General features: G+C 47.6%; 6 protein-coding genes across 6 annotated transcripts; 3 read left to right on the top strand and 3 right to left on the bottom strand.

Moving 5' to 3' along the window:
* Window positions 1–315: 315 nt before the first annotated feature.
* Window positions 316–1,719, bottom strand: VE01_04448 (uncharacterized protein). Its single transcript, XM_018273922.2, has one exon. The coding sequence runs from the start codon at window positions 1,383–1,385 to the stop codon at window positions 414–416; it is 972 nt and encodes a 323-aa protein (XP_018131312.1). The 5' UTR covers window positions 1,386–1,719; the 3' UTR covers window positions 316–413.
* A 1,516-nt stretch (window positions 1,720–3,235) lies between these two features.
* Window positions 3,236–3,591, top strand: VE01_04447 (uncharacterized protein; the record flags this gene model as incomplete). The annotated part of the gene is made up of 3 exons (XM_018273921.1): window positions 3,236–3,270; window positions 3,326–3,403; window positions 3,462–3,591. 3 exons carry the CDS (start codon window positions 3,236–3,238, stop codon window positions 3,589–3,591), a joined length of 243 nt encoding a protein of 80 aa, XP_018131310.1.
* Window positions 3,592–7,156: 3,565 nt separating this feature from the next.
* On the bottom strand, window positions 7,157–7,531 carry VE01_04446 (uncharacterized protein; the record flags this gene model as incomplete). Its single annotated transcript, XM_018273920.1, has 1 exon — window positions 7,157–7,531. The coding sequence occupies one exon, from the start codon at window positions 7,529–7,531 to the stop codon at window positions 7,157–7,159; it is 375 nt and encodes a 124-aa protein (XP_018131311.1).
* Window positions 7,532–8,626: 1,095 nt separating this feature from the next.
* Window positions 8,627–9,646, top strand: VE01_04445 (uncharacterized protein). Its single transcript, XM_018273919.2, has one exon. It carries the CDS (start codon window positions 8,715–8,717, stop codon window positions 9,636–9,638), a length of 924 nt encoding a protein of 307 aa, XP_018131308.1. The 5' UTR covers window positions 8,627–8,714; the 3' UTR covers window positions 9,639–9,646.
* A 2,258-nt stretch (window positions 9,647–11,904) lies between these two features.
* VE01_04444 (uncharacterized protein) lies at window positions 11,905–12,919 on the top strand (the record flags this gene model as incomplete). Its single annotated transcript, XM_018273918.1, has 2 exons — window positions 11,905–11,959; window positions 12,012–12,919. 2 exons carry the CDS (start codon window positions 11,905–11,907, stop codon window positions 12,917–12,919), a joined length of 963 nt encoding a protein of 320 aa, XP_018131309.1.
* A 1,652-nt stretch (window positions 12,920–14,571) lies between these two features.
* VE01_04443 (uncharacterized protein) lies at window positions 14,572–16,060 on the bottom strand (the record flags this gene model as incomplete). The annotated part of the gene is made up of 2 exons (XM_018273917.1): window positions 14,572–15,535; window positions 15,594–16,060. The coding sequence occupies 2 exons, from the start codon at window positions 16,058–16,060 to the stop codon at window positions 14,572–14,574; spliced, it is 1,431 nt and encodes a 476-aa protein (XP_018131285.1).
* Window positions 16,061–17,509: the final 1,449 nt, after the last annotated feature.

Genomic DNA, 17,509 nt, shown 5'->3' with positions numbered 1-17,509 from the left:
AAAGATTGGGTTAAAAAGTTGGCGAGATGCTCTTATACTTAGATAATGCCTTAGAATGGAGATTTGAAGGACGCAGAATTGTCCCGAGCTACTCACTTGTGATACTGGGTTGCACGTGAAAGTGGGGTAACGCGTGTAGGGTGCTTCCCGTGCAGCAGGGCATTATGCGGATATTTTACACTCGGGTGGCATCCAAGTTTTCGATAGGCTCTAGATTCACGCTGTCTCGTAGGAGAGTTCATTAGCAATCAGTCAAATTCAGATGTCCTCTTAGCCACTAACGATTTGCGAGAACAGAGCCTAAGTTCGCTTCATATTGCTTTATATTTCCTATTTTGAATAACTGAGGTCAAAAGAAACCTATTAATTCCGCATAAGGAATTTAACATGTTGGATTAGGAATCAATACAGGATTAATCTCGCTCGAGCAGCAATTCCTTGACCCAAGCTAGTCTCGTCGCAAACGCACCTTGAGACTGATATGCATCTGGCGCGAACACCTCAGAGGAATGAAAAATTCCAGGCCACAGATGAAGCTCGGTTTCTACCCCATTTATGCACAAATTACTCGCATAATTTACGCACTCATCTCTAAACGGTTCAGTAGAAGCAACCTCGATAAAAGTTGGTGGGAGTCCACTCAGGTCGATGGCCCGTCCTGGCGCCTCATAAACATTGACCTTATCACTTCCTCGCCTTCCAGGAAGCACCAAGTCCCACGCTGCCTTGGACGCTACACCTGTCCACGTGCCATCCGTAGAAAATTGTTCCATCGATTTCGTAGCACAGCGATCATCCAGCATTGGATAGAGTAATAGCTGTCCGCACGGTTCTAGACCTTTGTCATCACGTGCCTTGAGCGCAACAGCTGCTGCAAGACCGCCTCCAGCAGAAGCACCGGCAATCAACAGCTTCTTCGGATTAATATCAAGCTCCGCTGCATGATCTGCCGTCCATTGGAAGCCAACATACGCGTCCTCGAACCCTGCTGGAGATGGATGCTCTGGTGCCAATCTGTACTCGGCAGAGATTACGACCGCGTCGATCTGCTTTACCCATTCGAACACGGCTTGCAGGAAGGTATATCGCGTTCCCATTACCAGTCCACCTCCGTGAAGGAAGTAAATTCCGGGCCGACTTGTTGATCTGGGACCTTTTTTTCGGAGGATAGTCAATGCGATGTCACCGTCAGGACCAGGAATTCGTTTCTCCACGTGCGAGATCTGAGGATCAGTGAATGCCTGTTCTGGTGTCCATTCGAACAGTTTACGGTGCGATGCGAGGTTCCTCTTGTGGCTGAGATCTGGAACACAAGGAATCGAAGACAGGACTTCGGTTAAGTTTGGGGTGAAGGGTGACTTTTTTGTCTCCGTTGAGCTGTCCATTATGGTTGAGGATTGATGGAGAATTCCTAGCTTGCGGTGGGGCTCGCAGAAGAAGTTCGTCCAGCGAGTGGTCAGATACTGAGAGCCTAGTGCAGTAAATGCAGTTGGGATTCTGGAATGCCGTTTGAACTTTCTGTACGATCCTTCAGCAACGTTCGGGGAACGACCAAACAATCCAAGCTTTAGTTGTTTGGCGTCAAGGGACCATAGTTGGAGATGATTATTTGAAATCCAGACATAACATGATCTTCTCAAATTGGCATAGAAATATTGTATAGTAGTTCAAATAGGCGGCAAACTCTTGATTATTTGTCCCATTTTGTGGAAATTTGTGGAAATTTTGGTATGTCTGAGGGATGAACACTGTTGGAAACATGAATATAATTCCGTGTAGCCAATCGGGGACAACACGCAAACCAAACGCTTGCTTCGAATACGCTCGGAAGCATCCCGAGGGCAGCCAACCTCAAATTTGGTATCCACTTCAAAACTCAACGATCACCAAGTCTACGACCTCCCCAACCCCCCATTGATAATTTACAAATCAATCGCGATGATCAATTGGCAAACGCTTCTTCTTTCGTCTTGGTGGATGAACTCATTGGGAATCAAGTCACGTTCGGAAGCGATAACGCCACTCAAACCACTAGTCCTGATTAGTTCATACCTTAAGCCATTGGGGAAAAAAAATCCTGTTATATCACCGGGACTGGGTTCGGATGGCTGCTCCAAAGTCTCAGAGGAGGAGTTGCTCTGGACATAGTATCCCGTGAATTTTGATGCTGCCTGATTTAGTGCAGCTTCCGCCCTCGGATCATAGCCGGTACCTACCAAACAGCAGGCAGCCAGATTCAGTCCATCACAAGTGACGTCATGCCTTAAAATTCTCTCCCGTTGACTTGATGATGTTATTGCTTTACGACCGAAAAGCAACAGTCCTTGCGTCGAAATAAGATGGCTGCAAATGACAGAGGCCCTCAGGTTGGTGAGTATGTTCATGAAGGCACATCGGGCGAGCTGACCATGGGGCCTAGCTGGTGTGGCGGGGGGTTTTTTGGGACTCTCATGGATCTTCTTTTCCCTTCGAATATATGTGAGAAGCTGTATCACTGGCAGTTGGGGGATAGATGATATGCTTGTTATCATTTCTATGGTGGGTTATCGCTGCCACTTGGGACTTTTGGCTGCTCTCCGTTGTCTAATTTCAATGCAGATACTCTTCACCCTATATTGTACATTTGGGTTCCTTGCAGTCAAGCACGGCGCTGGGAGGCATCTCTCAAATATTCCTCCTGAAAATATTTCCAAGGCATTTAGTTTTTGGTTCGTGTGTGAGTAAGTAGGTCTTGGAATTAGAACTCCTTGTCAAACCGTTCACCTTAATAAAGCAGCTGCTGACTTCATAATTAGATTATTATATGCACTAATTACCGTCCTTATCCGTCTCTCAATTTCCGTGTTTCTAATTAGGATATGCGTTACACGTACACACAAAATAATGGTCTATTGGATCATGACAATGCTAGTCATCTCCTCGACCGTTTACTTCTTTTTCAGCATATTCCAATGTTCTCCTGTCAACTATTACTGGAAGAGTAGGCCTCGCTAGGATTACTTTTATTCCTCCATTTCTATGCTGGGTTATGGAGGCACCTTCGCTCTTTACATCCTGATTAGACGATCGCTGATGTGTCGATGAACTAGGATACGAGGGCGGCCAAGGGAGCTGTACAAATGCTCTACCAGACGCAAACATCGCCTACTCTGTGGTTTCCTTTATGGCAGATTGGGCACTCGGACTGTTTCCTATCGTTATTATCTGGAATATTCAAATGGAGCGGCGCACGAAGATGTCCATAGCCGCTATTCTAGCTCTAGGTATTCTGTTAGTCTCGTCCAGCCCCTTTCTTTATTCTTGGACTACACTAACTTAACCATAGTGCCGGAGTGAGTGCGATGATCCGCATTCCATACCTCCAAGAGCTCAAATTCACGAATGACTACCTCTATATCGCAGCGTAAATAGAGACCTAAGTCCACCTTACCTTCCATATTCTACCGCTAACCGCTTTTCAGATACGTCAACATCTGGTCCACCGTTGAAGCTGGGCTCGGTATCATCGCAGCCTCTGCATACACGCTCCGCCCGCTCTTCCGCTCCTTTTTACGAGGTTACTCCCACTCGAACCGGGCCGGGCACATGTAGATCAGGGCCGCCTGGATATCTCGCGCTATTGACAACCCTCGCGAAGCTACCGAGCACAATCTCGGGATCCCGCTGCGTCCGGGTCCGATGAATGCGAATTCAAATATAGCAAGTCCCCGAAGCCCGTTGGGGATTTGAATGCGGATTTGACTCAGGCAACGCGAAACAGGAGTCAAGACGGCGAGCAGGATTGGATTTAAATCCGTAGGGTAGCGGAGGTCAGCAGAGGAGAGGACGACGTGACTAAATATCATTCACGGCGTCAAGAGATTGAAGATCCTCCCGGAGCGACCTCCCAGCCATCCGAAGTCCAATATCAAGGTGTAGGCTCATTTCCCGTCCGTTGATGCTCTCGTTGGTAGACACTTCTCCCCCGATCCGGCACAACTCGTTGCCACAATTCCTCCGATCCTAGACCTCTGTGAAAGGATAGCCTCAAAGCGCCTCGGCCGCTTTTAGACTGGACACCATAACAAGTCTCCACTGATCCTGGAATATCGCACGAGAAAAAGGGCATCTCCAGCCCAATAGAGGTATTCTTTTGGTGATTCTCCAAAAGCAGAGCTCCCAGTCAATGCGAGTTGAGATTCTTGATCTGCTTCTAGTACTTGGTGTCTAAAACGTCGTTCGAGCACGTAATGTCACCCATCTTCCGTGTTACCCGCGCTATCATGCAGTCTCTCAAAACAGTATGTATCTACATACTGTTTTGAGAGTTCTTAATGCGACCTATATCTTTGCCTGCCGCTCACAAGAAACGGAGACAAAGTCGTCGAGGAGCTCGGCGTTATGGATGTCGTGGCGCTAGACGTCACAGACGATACCAGTGTGTTAAAAGCAAAGGACGCGGTGGGAAACAAATATGCGAAGCTGTATGTCAAATATCTCTCCTATAACGATACATTAATATTTACTTTCGATTTTTGTGCTGCGCATTAGTCCAGAACTCGCATTCTCACATACTCACATAATCACCTCTTTTGTTTCACATTTTTTGCTGCCCTTTTGCTTGGTAACGTTTGACGTGCAAGGAGCCTACAATGGAGTAAATAAAGGAGTGTTGAAGGACCGACTGCAGGCACTGGATCTACAGCTTTTGTAGTGATCGTCATGCATGTATAGCCTTTGGTAGCTATTGTTCTTCAACATCGAACATCACATATCCTGGCCTGCCACAAGGATCACCACTGTCACCGATCTTGTACATCGTTTACAATGCCACACTGTTTCATGGTATAGTAAATTACAGGGCGGGGAGATGGGCTTCGTAGATGACTACACAGCCTGGGTCACAGGCCCGTCACCAGAAGAAAACACAAACAGAATCCAGAATGAAATCATCCCTAGAATCGTACAATGGGAAAAGCGAAGTGGAGCCACTTTCGAGGCTAGTAAGACCCAATTCATCCATTTCACGAAGAGTGTGGAGAGAGCACAACAACCACATGTAGCACTACAAATCAATGGGGTACATGTGGCACCAAGCAATACGGTGAAGGTCCTCGGGGTGAATCCGATAGCAAACTCCGGATGAGGGAACACATGCAGGCAGTTACACGCAGGGCGACAAAGCAGTGCGTCTCTCTAGGCATGCTGCGAGGACTTCCGCCCGTAGCAATGGAGCAATTGTATATCGCCACAGTAGCTTCGAAAATGGATTACGCGGCATCAATATGATATAAGATTCAAGATCGAGGACAGTTCGCCGAAAAGATGCTGGAAGGTGTCCAACGACTCGGCGCCCGGGTGGTGACTGGCGCTTTCAAGACGGCGGCTGGGGTTATCCTGGAAGCTGAAGCTGGGCTCTTTCCAATCACCATCCGCCTTCGGTTGAAGATGATGCGGTATGCTATTGGGCTGCATACGCTCCCAGCTTCTCGCCCATGGTGGCAGCTGAGGCGCAACATCCGGCCCACCACCACCAAGATGATGTCACCGTTGCGGCGGATGCTTAAAGAATTCGAGAGAGACGTCAGAGGACCCAAAAAGACTACTCTTGAGGTCATCCAGCCTTTCCTCAGGCCTCCATCCAGGCATCCATCAGCTGGCAATGCTTTCGAAGCTATTATCATCACTGCAGACAGAGACTTGGCAGCCGCGGAAGTCTTAGTCGCTAACGGTACCGGCTATATACACTGACGGCTCAGCAAGGAATGGTCTTACTGGGCATGCAGTAGTGTGGCATCGAGCACATCTGCCCATCATCAACCCCAAATCCGTGTGGGGAATCAAAGCATACGACCGTGGCTGGGCCATTGTACACGAAACAGCGGCGTGGGGGGACGACAATAACGAATATGCCGCTGAACTGAGGGCAATCCGGAAGGCTGTCAGGATCCTTCGTACCCAAGTACCACAGTCGCGGCAAGGCATGATTAAGATCCTGACCGATTGTCTAAGTGCCATAAAATCTCTGGAAAGACCACAGCAGCAGAGTGGACAGTACCTTATTCAGGAGATACTAGAGATTACCGCTGAACTTCGGTCGCAGGGTACGAAAATCACCCTACAATGGGTGCCAGCCCATGAAGGGATTCACCGCAACGAGCTTGCACACAAATGGGCGCGACAAGCTACCAAAAGGGATGTGAGGTGATCGACGAACAGGCCCCACGTCTCAAATCACAAGCCTATCATGTAGCTCGAGATCGTATTCTGAAAGAGCGTGATCTACTATTTCGACGAACGCTTGGAGGTAAATTCACACGATCAATCGACAAGGCTCTGCCGCGGGATCACATGGCCAAGATCTATAAGATACTAGATAGACAGGATACAGCCACCCTAGTACAACTAAGAACAGGTCACGTTGGATTGAATGATTATATGGCCCGAATTCATAGGGCTGACTCAGCCGCATGTCCATGTGGAGCTGAGGCTGAAACGGTATCGCACCATTAGGAGTATGGAGTGGGCGCATCGAGAGACAAACTGGAAAGCATATTGATGGCAACTGGGATCAATGGAAGCCAGATATTATGGCAATCAAAGCGGTTATAGAGTTTGTGAAAGCGACCGGAAGACTTCAACCACAGCAAAGAATTGAGATGGAAGGCGAAGGAAGATAGAGGGGCAGCTAGGGGAGAAGGCGCCGGAGAAGAAGGCAGCAATGCTGGAAATCCCAGGCTCGATCAGTTGCGACTGATGAGTTTTTAAGCTCGGAATCGATGGCCAACACTTTGAACAATTAGGATAGCTTATAGCATATAGCGAGAAGCTTACAAATAAACTTAACTTAACTTAACTTAGTACAGTAAGTGAGCTTCTGTTTCCTAAGGTTATAACAATAACCTTATATTACTAAAAATGGAAGCACTTCCAACAGCATCGGTGCTTTGTTGGTCTGCGAGCACTCTTCGAGTCAAGTGCCTCTTCTGCCTCAGCTCCCACGGGCATGGAATCGGAGAACTTATCGTAACCACTCATAGCGCTCCATTCTCGCTTCACGGGTGCAAAGCATCGAAAGCCGCGCGGGAGCTAGAATATAACTAACGTACTGTTTAATCTAATACTCCTCCCGAACGTTGAAGTATTTCATATCTGCAAAATTTATCTGCTAAATCACCTAAGCACTAACAGCTCCGTCTTGTATTAACCTCCTCCAGATATCTCTGCTCTCTTCTAGCTGGTTAAGTGGAGTGTACTCTCCTCCACTCGGACCTGGATCCATATGCACCTGCACTCTCCTTGTTTGCCCTCTTTTTCCAACCTCTAGCACCGTTCCGCCCTCATACTCATCCTTTTCCACTAATTCCACCATAACCCTGGCCACCATCTCCGGCGTGGCCCATTCCTCTGTCGCCTCTCCAACCAATTTCATCTTCTCTTGGTTGTCTAACCAAAGAGCCGTTTTCACTACACCCGGGGCCACAGCCACCACGCGAATAACTGGTAGGCTTAAATCGGGGGATGGACGCTCCAGGGAGGCTAGACAGCGCATAAAGCCGTTTATGGCATGCTTTTATGCAGAGCATAATGGACATGGGAAGAAAAGTTCTTGACCCGCTATGCTAGACACGTGGATGATTGAGCCTGGCCTTTGAGATGGCGAGCTGTGTCACGCGGATTGGGTGTTATATGTTGATGTCTAAGGTTGCGTAGCGGGATCGATCGACACTGTCCTGAGATGGTGGGAAACCAGGAGGGTACCAGAAATTAGAGAAGGACAACAAGCGGTTAGTATCGGTTGTTTTACCGACTTTAAGACGGAAACAAAGAGCTCACTGGTTCAAACACCCCAGCGCCGGGAAACACAATATCAGCGCCGTTGAATTCTTCATTCGCAGTTTCAAACATCCGAGATAGGCGAGGCCACTCTTTCACATCTGTTTGCAGAAACACAGCGCGTCCCTGGCCCGAGGAGGCTGATGCATATTGGGAGATGGGTGACTTGGCTTCGGGACGAAGAGCTAGATCGGCGAAGAGCACGTTGCACCCTTTCTGTAACGGAAGCTGAGCAAAGGAGAGGTTAATTCCTGATCCAGCGCCAGTTATTACTGCCGTCTTTCCTGCTAGTCTGAGCCATGATGAGAAAAAGTGTCCGTTGAACGATAATTCTTCGAATACGGGTTGAAAAAAAAACTTGAATTTTACGGTCTGTTGGTAAGTCCTGGTGTATGGATATACAGATATCCAGGATCCCGTAAAGCCTGCTAAGAAGCTGCTGTAAATACGTGGGTTGGCAGCGCTTCTATTTGGGTAAGGGTGAACATCCCCGGATAGAAAAATACCTTTCGGGAAAATTTTGATGTACGAGGCCAAATTCCCTGCGCACAGTCCTGTAAGGGCGTTCTGGATTGAAACTGTGCTAAAGTTACAGCTTACCACGAGCAAAAGTTAGCGCGTAGCACGTACAGGGTTCAGTTTCGAAAGTGAGGGGTGTGGGTTGTGATCTCGGGACTGGTTCCGAGGATCGATGGTCACTTATCAAAGTTTCCGAGTCTCGGGCTATGATTGATTTATAAGCCGCCACAAATGTCCCCTGTAAACCCAGAAAACCGGAAGCTCTTCGTGCGGGGTTTAGATATGCAGAATAAAGATCATAAAGCAGGGCAGTTTATAGCGAGACTATACTATCTAAACCCTCGACTAGATCTTCTTCTACACGGCATATTCTAAAAACAATGGCTCTCCTACATGAAATTTCCCCTAAGATACTCGTCCCAGAATCAGCCGGCCTCTATTTTGGTGAAGCACCCCGCTGGCACAATGGAAAGCTCTTCTTTGCCGACATGATTGGGCAGAAGATCTATGCCCTCGACCTATCTGGAAAGCTGGAGGTTTTTCTCGAGGTCCCAAACCAGCCTAACGGAATGTGCTTCATGCCAGACGGCTCTCTGATTTACTCTTCTATGTTCGACGCCAAACTCTATCGCTACTACAATGGCCAGATAGAACTATTTGCCGACTTGTCTAGCTTGATGACGGGCTACTGCGGAGATATGGTTATTGACGCCGCCGGTCGAGTTTTTATCGACGATACAGGTGCGCGAGTCCTGCATGGAGAAAAACCATGTCCTGGCCGCCTCCTTGTGGTCGACACGGACCGTAGCGTTAAGGTAGCGGCCGAGAATTTGGTCTTCCCAAACGGAGTTACGATTGACCGGGAAGGGACATCCCTTTATATTGCAGAAACATTCGCATACCGGATAAATAAATTCAACCTCTCTGAATCAGGGGAATTAACGAATCGACAGGAGGTCTGGGACGCAACTGAATGGGCGCGTCTTAGGGGGACGCAATCTGAGAAATTTTCTAGTGTAGATGGTTTCTGCATGGATAAAGATAACGGGATGTGGCTGAGTTTGCTAGCCGATGAGGTATTTGCGAGGAGGGACCCGGAGAAAGGCATGTTTACGCACATGATTAAGGTTGATGGGCATGCGACTGCTTGTACTCTTGGAGGAGATGATGGCAAAACACTCTTCATGTTAGCAAACATTACTCCCAAGGGGGATGACTTGTTTACGGCCATGGTGGAGAGGCGGACAAGGTGTATCGTTTTGACGGCGACGGTAGACGTTGGCCATGGTGATGCGAGGCCATAGGATGGTATGATAAAATATAGTCTTAAGCTTATATAACTTTCCAGTCTTGTTTCCCTATAATATATGTTCCGGCCCAACCGTAAGATCTGCCAGCTCGCGAGCTGGCAGATCTTACGGTTGGGCCGGGCCGTTCGCGAGCTGGTCGGCCAACTCGCGAGTATGAGTAATTAGAAGTAGGAGTAATCAATTGATCTATATAGCTACGTTTCCTGCTTTGTCTGCCCGTGCTAGTTTCCAACGAGGCCTCTCAACTAGAGCTATTTCTGTACGAGTAGCTAGACCTGATAAATTGCCACAGTCATGGTCGTCATTAGGACAGTGTACGCTACACTCCTTTGCTTCCTTATAACAACGGCACCTCTTTGTACTACATTGACCCTTACATTGACATGATATTACAACCCGTGCGCTTGTAGAAGCCTCTCTAGCTGCAAGCCCTAACGTTACTTGCTTTGTAGAAAGAGGTATTAGTATATCAGACCATAGAGCTTGCTCTACAACTCCAAGTGATTTCGTAGGGATAAGGCGTTGTATAATACTAGAGTATGTAAGAACCTGATATCTGTGAGGGTAAGGCTCTTCTAGAATGCGTGCAAAGAGCCTCTTATTATTAGTTGAAGTTCTATCCTCGCGAGGGACCTTTATAGAGACTATAGATCCAATATCAAAGTGTTGGATATCATGCTTCTTAGTATACTTGCGTACCATAGAAACCCTTGCTCTTTGAGTAGCTGCTATAGCTCTCGATTGTAGTAAGTAGGACTGCTTATATAGGCCTTAAAAGCACTACGTATATCGTGTGGAAATGGATTAATACATGCAATAGTAGCCATAATTACTATAGTTGTAGGATATAGGATTTGAATTTTCTACAATACGATACTATTCTACACAACCCCGCCACTTCATGGTTGGGCCGGCCCGTTCGCGAGCTGGCAGATCTTACGGTTGGGCCGGAACATATATATCTCTGCACGCAGATTTGACCATAAAGGTTGTCTATGTCACCTGATAAATACAATCAATGATTGATGACTGAGAAAATGCGGATTGAACTTAATCAGCCCATAAAACAAGAGATAATATCCAGGTGAAAGCTATCAAATATGCACGCTGCGGTGATGAGAACCGATGGGTTTGTGTAGCTTTTTGTTGAATTCTCACACTGTGCGCGGTGATGAGACCCGCTGGACCGCGGCCAGGATGGCGAGCTTTAGCACTCCTACTCTAAGATTAGATCAGGGGTAGAGGCCTACAGTCTATAGAATAGTTAGATTAGCTACCTTTATCTACTATGCATTATCACTTGATTCAATGGGCCCTTACGGGTGCGATTCTACTCCTGCTTTTTTTTCTCTGCGGCAACGTACGAATAGTTAGGGTAGGTACTTACCCCGCATTTTTGCTACCATACAAACTGGCTGGCGACAGCCGTCCGGACCGAGGTACCACTCTACGGCACTTTGTCAGCGTGCCTAGGATTGCCTACACTTTTGCTTTGAGCCATTTACTCGTGAGCGTAAGCAACAGAATACCCTCTTGTGATGGACAAATACTACTTCCACAGCGTGATATCCCATTAGCTGCTGTACCGAACTGGCTTAGGTTCTCAAATACCATTGTAGCGATTGACGACGGACCAATCTCTGACTACATATTGTTTGTGTGGGGATGGTGAGGCTAGCTAGGCCACTGATTCCACCAGGTCCAGTCGGAAGGCATAAACTGGCTATTGCGGAGATAGGTATCAGGTTCGAATTGAAGGATCTGCGCCAGCGGGAGAAATCCGTAACTTTATTAGTGGTAATCCCCACATGTCTCACTTTTGTCTTGCATGATAGCTCACAATTTAGAATCGACCGTAGGTGTCCAGGGCTGGCCAATGGGATGCTTTCCATCTAGGCCACCATGAGAGAGGCTACCGAATTTAAGATGTCGGAATGCACCCGGTTCCACAAGGTTTGCAACCCGAAATCTTAAATTCGGTAGCGTGTCTGTTCCGGTCTTCTGGATAGCTCCATCCCCGCACTTGGATATCGTTTTCCCCGTGGGGCGCGGACTTGTCGGCGGCATGCAAGGTGTAGAGCGTTCTATTTTCAATTACGTGGGACCTGCGAACAGAACGAGCCTCAGAAATCTATATATATTGTGATTCATTCAAAATAACAACACATTTGAATAATAAATAAATATTGAGCTCAACTGATAATTACAGCCCTCTCGCAAAGCCTTGACATATTCACGCCCCTTTTGTCTTCCATCCGCAATGGCTAATCGCGTGGATGTTCATCACCACTTCGTCCCGCAGTTCTACCGCGATGGTGAGCAATTCTCTCTATAACTCATACAGAGGGTTCCTCTAAGCTTAAATAGCTGTGCTCGGTGCAGGCGGAGATCCCTCAGGGTGGGAGATCCCGCAGTGGTCGAAGGAGTCCGACAGAGAATTCATGAAGAAATACGGTGTATCGACCACAATTCTCTCACTTACGGCCCCTGGAGCGTGCATCCTCAAGGGAGAAGCCTCCGCAAAGCTTGCCCGAGATGCCAACGAGTATGCTGCCAAGATGCGAGATGACAACCCCTCCCAGTACGGGTTTCTTGCCGCCCTGCCTTCACTGCTCGACAAAGAGCTCGCTCTCCGGGAGTTGTCATATGCACTGGACGTGCTTAAGGCCGATGGAGTTACCTTTTTTACACGGTATGGTCCGGACAACCATTATCTAGGCCATCCTGATTTAAGGTACGCGTGGGAAGAGGTGTCAAAGCGAAAGACTGTCGTTTTCGTCCACCCAACTCATCCGGTAGACACCAACTTAATCAGCAAGTTACTTCCTCAACCGGTAATCGACTACCCTTTCGAGACCACTCGTACGGCCGTTGATCTCCTCGCATCAAGAACTGTTCGAGATTTTCCAGACGTCAAGATAATCCTTTCCCACGGCGGAGGAACTCTTCCATACATCATTGGCCGCCCTGCAACAGTCTTGCCGTACTTGTCCAAAGACTTTTGCACTGAAGATGTCATAGAGGAGGCGCGAAACTTTTACTATGATACAGCTGTCGCTGGCAGCGAGAATGTTCTCACAATTCTGGAAAAGTTTGCAAAGCCAGGCCATGTGTTGTACGGCAGTGACTATCCTTACGCTGGACCTGGCATCATCACTTATCACACGGATGGTTTGGATGCTTTCGAGTACAAGAATAAAGGTCTTCTGCAAGAGATTAACACTGATGGATCTCTAGAGCTATGGCCGAGACTGAAACAGTACTACGGGAAGTAGTGTCAATGAATATGTGACTCAGCTTCAATTTACGCTCTCTGCGAAGTATCTAGTAATGCATATATATTTCCCAGTAATAAACCAAATTAAGCGAATAATGCTGCGCAATATCTATATTAATTCAGATAACTGCAATACCTTGGATAAACACTACAGGACCATATGCTCTATCCCCTAAAATGCCCATCTCCAACACTCTCTAAAATTCGCCGAGCGTGATCTGGTAGTAACTCCAAACGTCTACATCTTTATTCTTCGCGATGCCCTTGTTAAATAGTATAGCAGGCGTTCTGTGATGCAATTGGTCATTGAAAAAGACGTCTTCCGGGGCAGAAATGAAATCTGTAGCCCTCTCCCGCAAACAGGAAGCAACAGGCACCACACAGATGGAATATTTTCGTCGCATTCGGGTTACGCACTAGTCTAGAGACCCTGGAATATTGCATAATGTACTCTGGCGTCAGGAAAGGGGTGATCAAAGCTGCCTTCTCCACTCTCTGGGAACTGAGCGGGGAGAGCGACGGCAAATGTTGGACCATTCGATCTGGCACAGAATAAAACGACATCTCATTTGATAACATACTCATCATTCCATTTGTGCAGACGTAATTCCCAAGCCACATACGATAACTCAAAAACTAAATAGACACTGAGCGCGCACAGTGTCTCAGCGGCTGAACGGGAACATAGCCATTGTGACGGGTGCATCATCCAGGCTTGGTCGAGTAATAAACTAAGATATGCTCAAAGGGAACATATTTAGTTTTCCGCTGATTTGAATCACTGTCACGGCCTGCTACAGAAGGAAGGGCACAAGCCGGCACAACATGATCAATGAAAAATGCGGTCGAACCATTAGCGTCAATGTCGATGTTCGCGATTCCCAACGTGCTCAAGAGTTTGTTGCAGACAGCTGTGAACGACTTTAGTAAAGTTGAGGTTTGAGTAATTGTCCCTGCTTGCGTCCAGCCTTCGCGAAATCCCATTTAATATGGGTCTCAGGATGTTCAAAACTGCTGGCATAGCGCTCGGACCGATCACCGCGGCCTTTTGGATCTGGGAGACACCGGATAAGCAATTTGGGTATTCCTTGCCTGCAAGTATGCAGGCCTCAGAGTCTGATTCACCAACGCTGCATCGACTCTCGGTCTAATTGGATGGTATGGAACTTCATCGTATTTAGTGGTAAATCTGACGCTGACTGCCGCATTGAATTTTTGGAACGTATCAAATCTATTCTAACGTAATTTGACTTGTTTCGGAGTTGATCTTCGGACGCTTTGTCGAATCTACCAATTGCAAGAAAGCTACCGATACCACAATGACAGAGAATCTATCAGAGGAATCAGTAGAGACGAGTCCGTGGAGAAGATGTCGTCAATGCCGCCATTCAGACTCGGCGACATGGATAAGACATTGCCAGTGTGACAGTCGTTTATGAAAGCGACGATGCAATATGGGTCAACGGCATCTCAATGGCAGTTGATGGCGGCTATACCTGTTAATAGTGACTTATTAAGGTGGAATCTTAGCAAGCCAGAATATATACTCTATGAATTCAAGGCTCCTTTCAGACTTGCTCTGCTATTTCTGGGCCTATTGCGATGTCTTCTTTCAAAAATTGCATCGCGGGAAGGATTACTATACAGCCTTCAGTCCTTGTAAGTCACGGTTTTCGTCACAAGCCATTCGTCCAGCCCAATAGAACCAAAACGTCCGTAGCCACTCCCTTTCATGCCACCGTGAGGTAGTGAGGACTCGTCATGTACCGTCATACTATTGATGTGGCAGGCTCCCGCCTCAATGCCTTTAGCAAATCTCAACCCAGTTCTCAGGTCCTCGGTGAACACAGCAGAAGTAAGACCATATTCAGTATCGTTCGCAATACGAAGGGCTTCTTCCTCTGTATCAATCGCAATGAGGAATACGACGGGCCCAAAGGTCTCGGTGTGATAAATTCCCATCCCATCCTTCACACCCTCAAGGATAATAGGCCCCATATCCACGCTTGACTTAGAGTCAAAATCCCCATATAAGACTCTAGCTCCTTTGCTGAGAGCATCTTCGACTAGCCATTTGTTTTTCACCACGCTAGCTTTGTTAATGAGAACTTTGGCCTTCGGAAACAATTTATGCGTGGCTGCTGCCAAAATGTTGTGAAACCTTTCAAAAACATCACGATGGACTACGATCCGCTCTGTAGCCATACAGACTTGCCCACTGTGTAGGAAAGCTCCCTTTGCGCACTCTTCCGCTGCTAACTCGAGGTCGGCGTCTTTCCAGACAACAGCGGGAGCTTTCCCACCTAGCTCCAATAGCACGGGCTTTAGGTGTCGCCCTGCTAGCTCCGAAATTATGCGACCAACTGATGTGCTGCCAGTGAAGTTGATTTTCTTGACCCTTGGATCTTGAATCACAGCTCTTGTGACAGCTGCTGCGTCGCTGGGCTTATGTATTATGACATTAAGGACCCCTGGCGGAAGTCCGGCTTGACGGAATATGTCACCGATGGCCCAGAAACAGCGCGGAGACAGCTCCGACCCCTTTAATATTGCAGTATTTCCAGCAGCAATAGCATACGCAATCGATCGCACTCCTAAGATGTATGGGGCATTCCTGTAGTCTCAAAGTTAGTATATTAGGAACATTTTTATTCGAGCGCAGCCAGACATACCATGGAGCAACGGCCATAATAACCCCATACGGCTCTTTTAATACAATAGAACTGCGTCCAACTTCGTTCGTTGTTGGCACCATCCCTACAATGTTGCTGACACGCCCTGCAACGTCACGCAAGATGTCGGCAGCGAGGGGAATGTTGAAGTCTTGGGCCCAAAATGAGCTCGAACCTGTTTCATCTATCATGTACTGCCCCAACTCTTGTGCCCTGCTCTCCATCGCCGCTGCAGCTCTCAGCAGAATATCTCGTCTTGCTCCCGGTAAAGTAAACCGCCACAGTGTGTAGGCAGCTTGTGCGGCAGAGACAGCGATAATTGCATCTTCAGGGGAGGCACTGCTGCACAAGTACAGGCCTTTACCAGTAGATGGTGATGATACTTGGAAATCACGTTTCAATATGACGTCTATGCCATTTATTTGAGCTGGCACCGTGTACTCCGAGGGTGACGGGTTGGCATTCATCCTAGCTAAGCCTTTAGCTTGGGCAGAATTGTGACATAGCGCACACGGGTTGAATGGTTTACGTACCTGTTTCTCAGATGTTTATCTTCTAGTAGCAAGAATCGTAGAAGCGCTTAGAGGTGACGCAGAAGTTCAGGCCTCTCGCGCAAGCCGTCTTAAGTACTCATGACACAGATCAGAGACCCACAAGAATATTGGAACTTTACGTGGAGAATAAGGCAGCCACGTCCAACAAAATTTATGCCTTTAACATCCATGTCTCCGGATTACAAACAGCCTCGTTCTTAGCGCGAGTACCTTGAAGTCGGCTCAGGGAATAATCAATTAGGGCCTCGGGATGCCAGCCGAAAATTTCGGGACGACCCCGATTAGCTAAGCGGTACTCCATCGCAACCCCTACTTACTCAATATAGTCTAATATTCTACCCCTGAGCTAGTATCAGAGGAGTGGTGCCCAGTATCACCTTCATTGTCGGGCGATACTGAGCTTGGCGCCGGTGTTGGCACTTGGCGGCATCGCCACCCCTATCCAAGGCACGGAATGAGAATCCCACAACTATGAACGACTCTAGTGATTACTGAACAGTCATAACAAAACGCTGAAAGATGCGGAAATCTGACCGTACTTTTGTAACGCAGCACTTAATATTGATGAGATGTATTGCGGAAAATAGGCCGTGCTTTCATAATGAAAATCTTGATATGTAATCGTCGGTGTCCGCACCGACCACCTACGGGTGGTCGGCGAAAGCAAAGTGAGACGCGAAAGCAAAGTGAGACGTGTCAGGTACATAACCGAGAAATGGTTCCTCTACAATTTTGTATGCAAATGATTTGTTCTTTAATGTCAATACCACAACCCCTATTATAACGAATACAATGCAAGCTGAAAACGAAATATCTGCCAATCCAAGAGATGACGCCCTCCAGTTCCTGTCCGAAAACCCCTCCGAAAAGCCAACTACTGCAGCTCGAATATTCAAAGTAAACGCCAGTTCCCTACGTACAGCCCGTCAATGATCTGTAATCAAACGTAACGGGATAGTGGCTTTTGAGTGGACTCTTTGGACGAGACTTCAGCTCGCGTGGGCCACTTGTGGTTGGCCACCTCTATGTTTCGCTCAGCTTAGATCACCCTCGTAATCCAGCTGCTTACGGATCCAGCTGCTTACGGCATATTTGCATAGTTTGGTGACGATCTTGTAGATCAATAAGGTTCTACAGCCGCATGTCGGCCGAATCGCAGCCCACAGCAAGTGAAAGGCAATCACAAGTATTCGTAACCGTTCAGTTGACTTTTGATATAGCACTGGCACATGAGTTATCCTACCTTCCGTCCGGTCGAACGGCATGAAACGGTTTGAAAAACGTCGTAGGTTGCTCTGTTGCTAGCCAGACAAAGTCGGCCTGAATATGGCCTTGTTTGGTAGCTTGGATAGCTAGAAGTAT

This window comes from Pseudogymnoascus verrucosus, assembly GCF_001662655.1.
Source record: "Pseudogymnoascus verrucosus strain UAMH 10579 unplaced genomic scaffold scaffold_16, whole genome shotgun sequence".
NCBI classification, from domain to species: domain Eukaryota; kingdom Fungi; phylum Ascomycota; class Leotiomycetes; order Thelebolales; family Thelebolaceae; genus Pseudogymnoascus; species Pseudogymnoascus verrucosus.
Note: the sequence above shows the minus strand (reverse complement) of the source record. Positions and strands in the feature narration are given on the sequence as shown.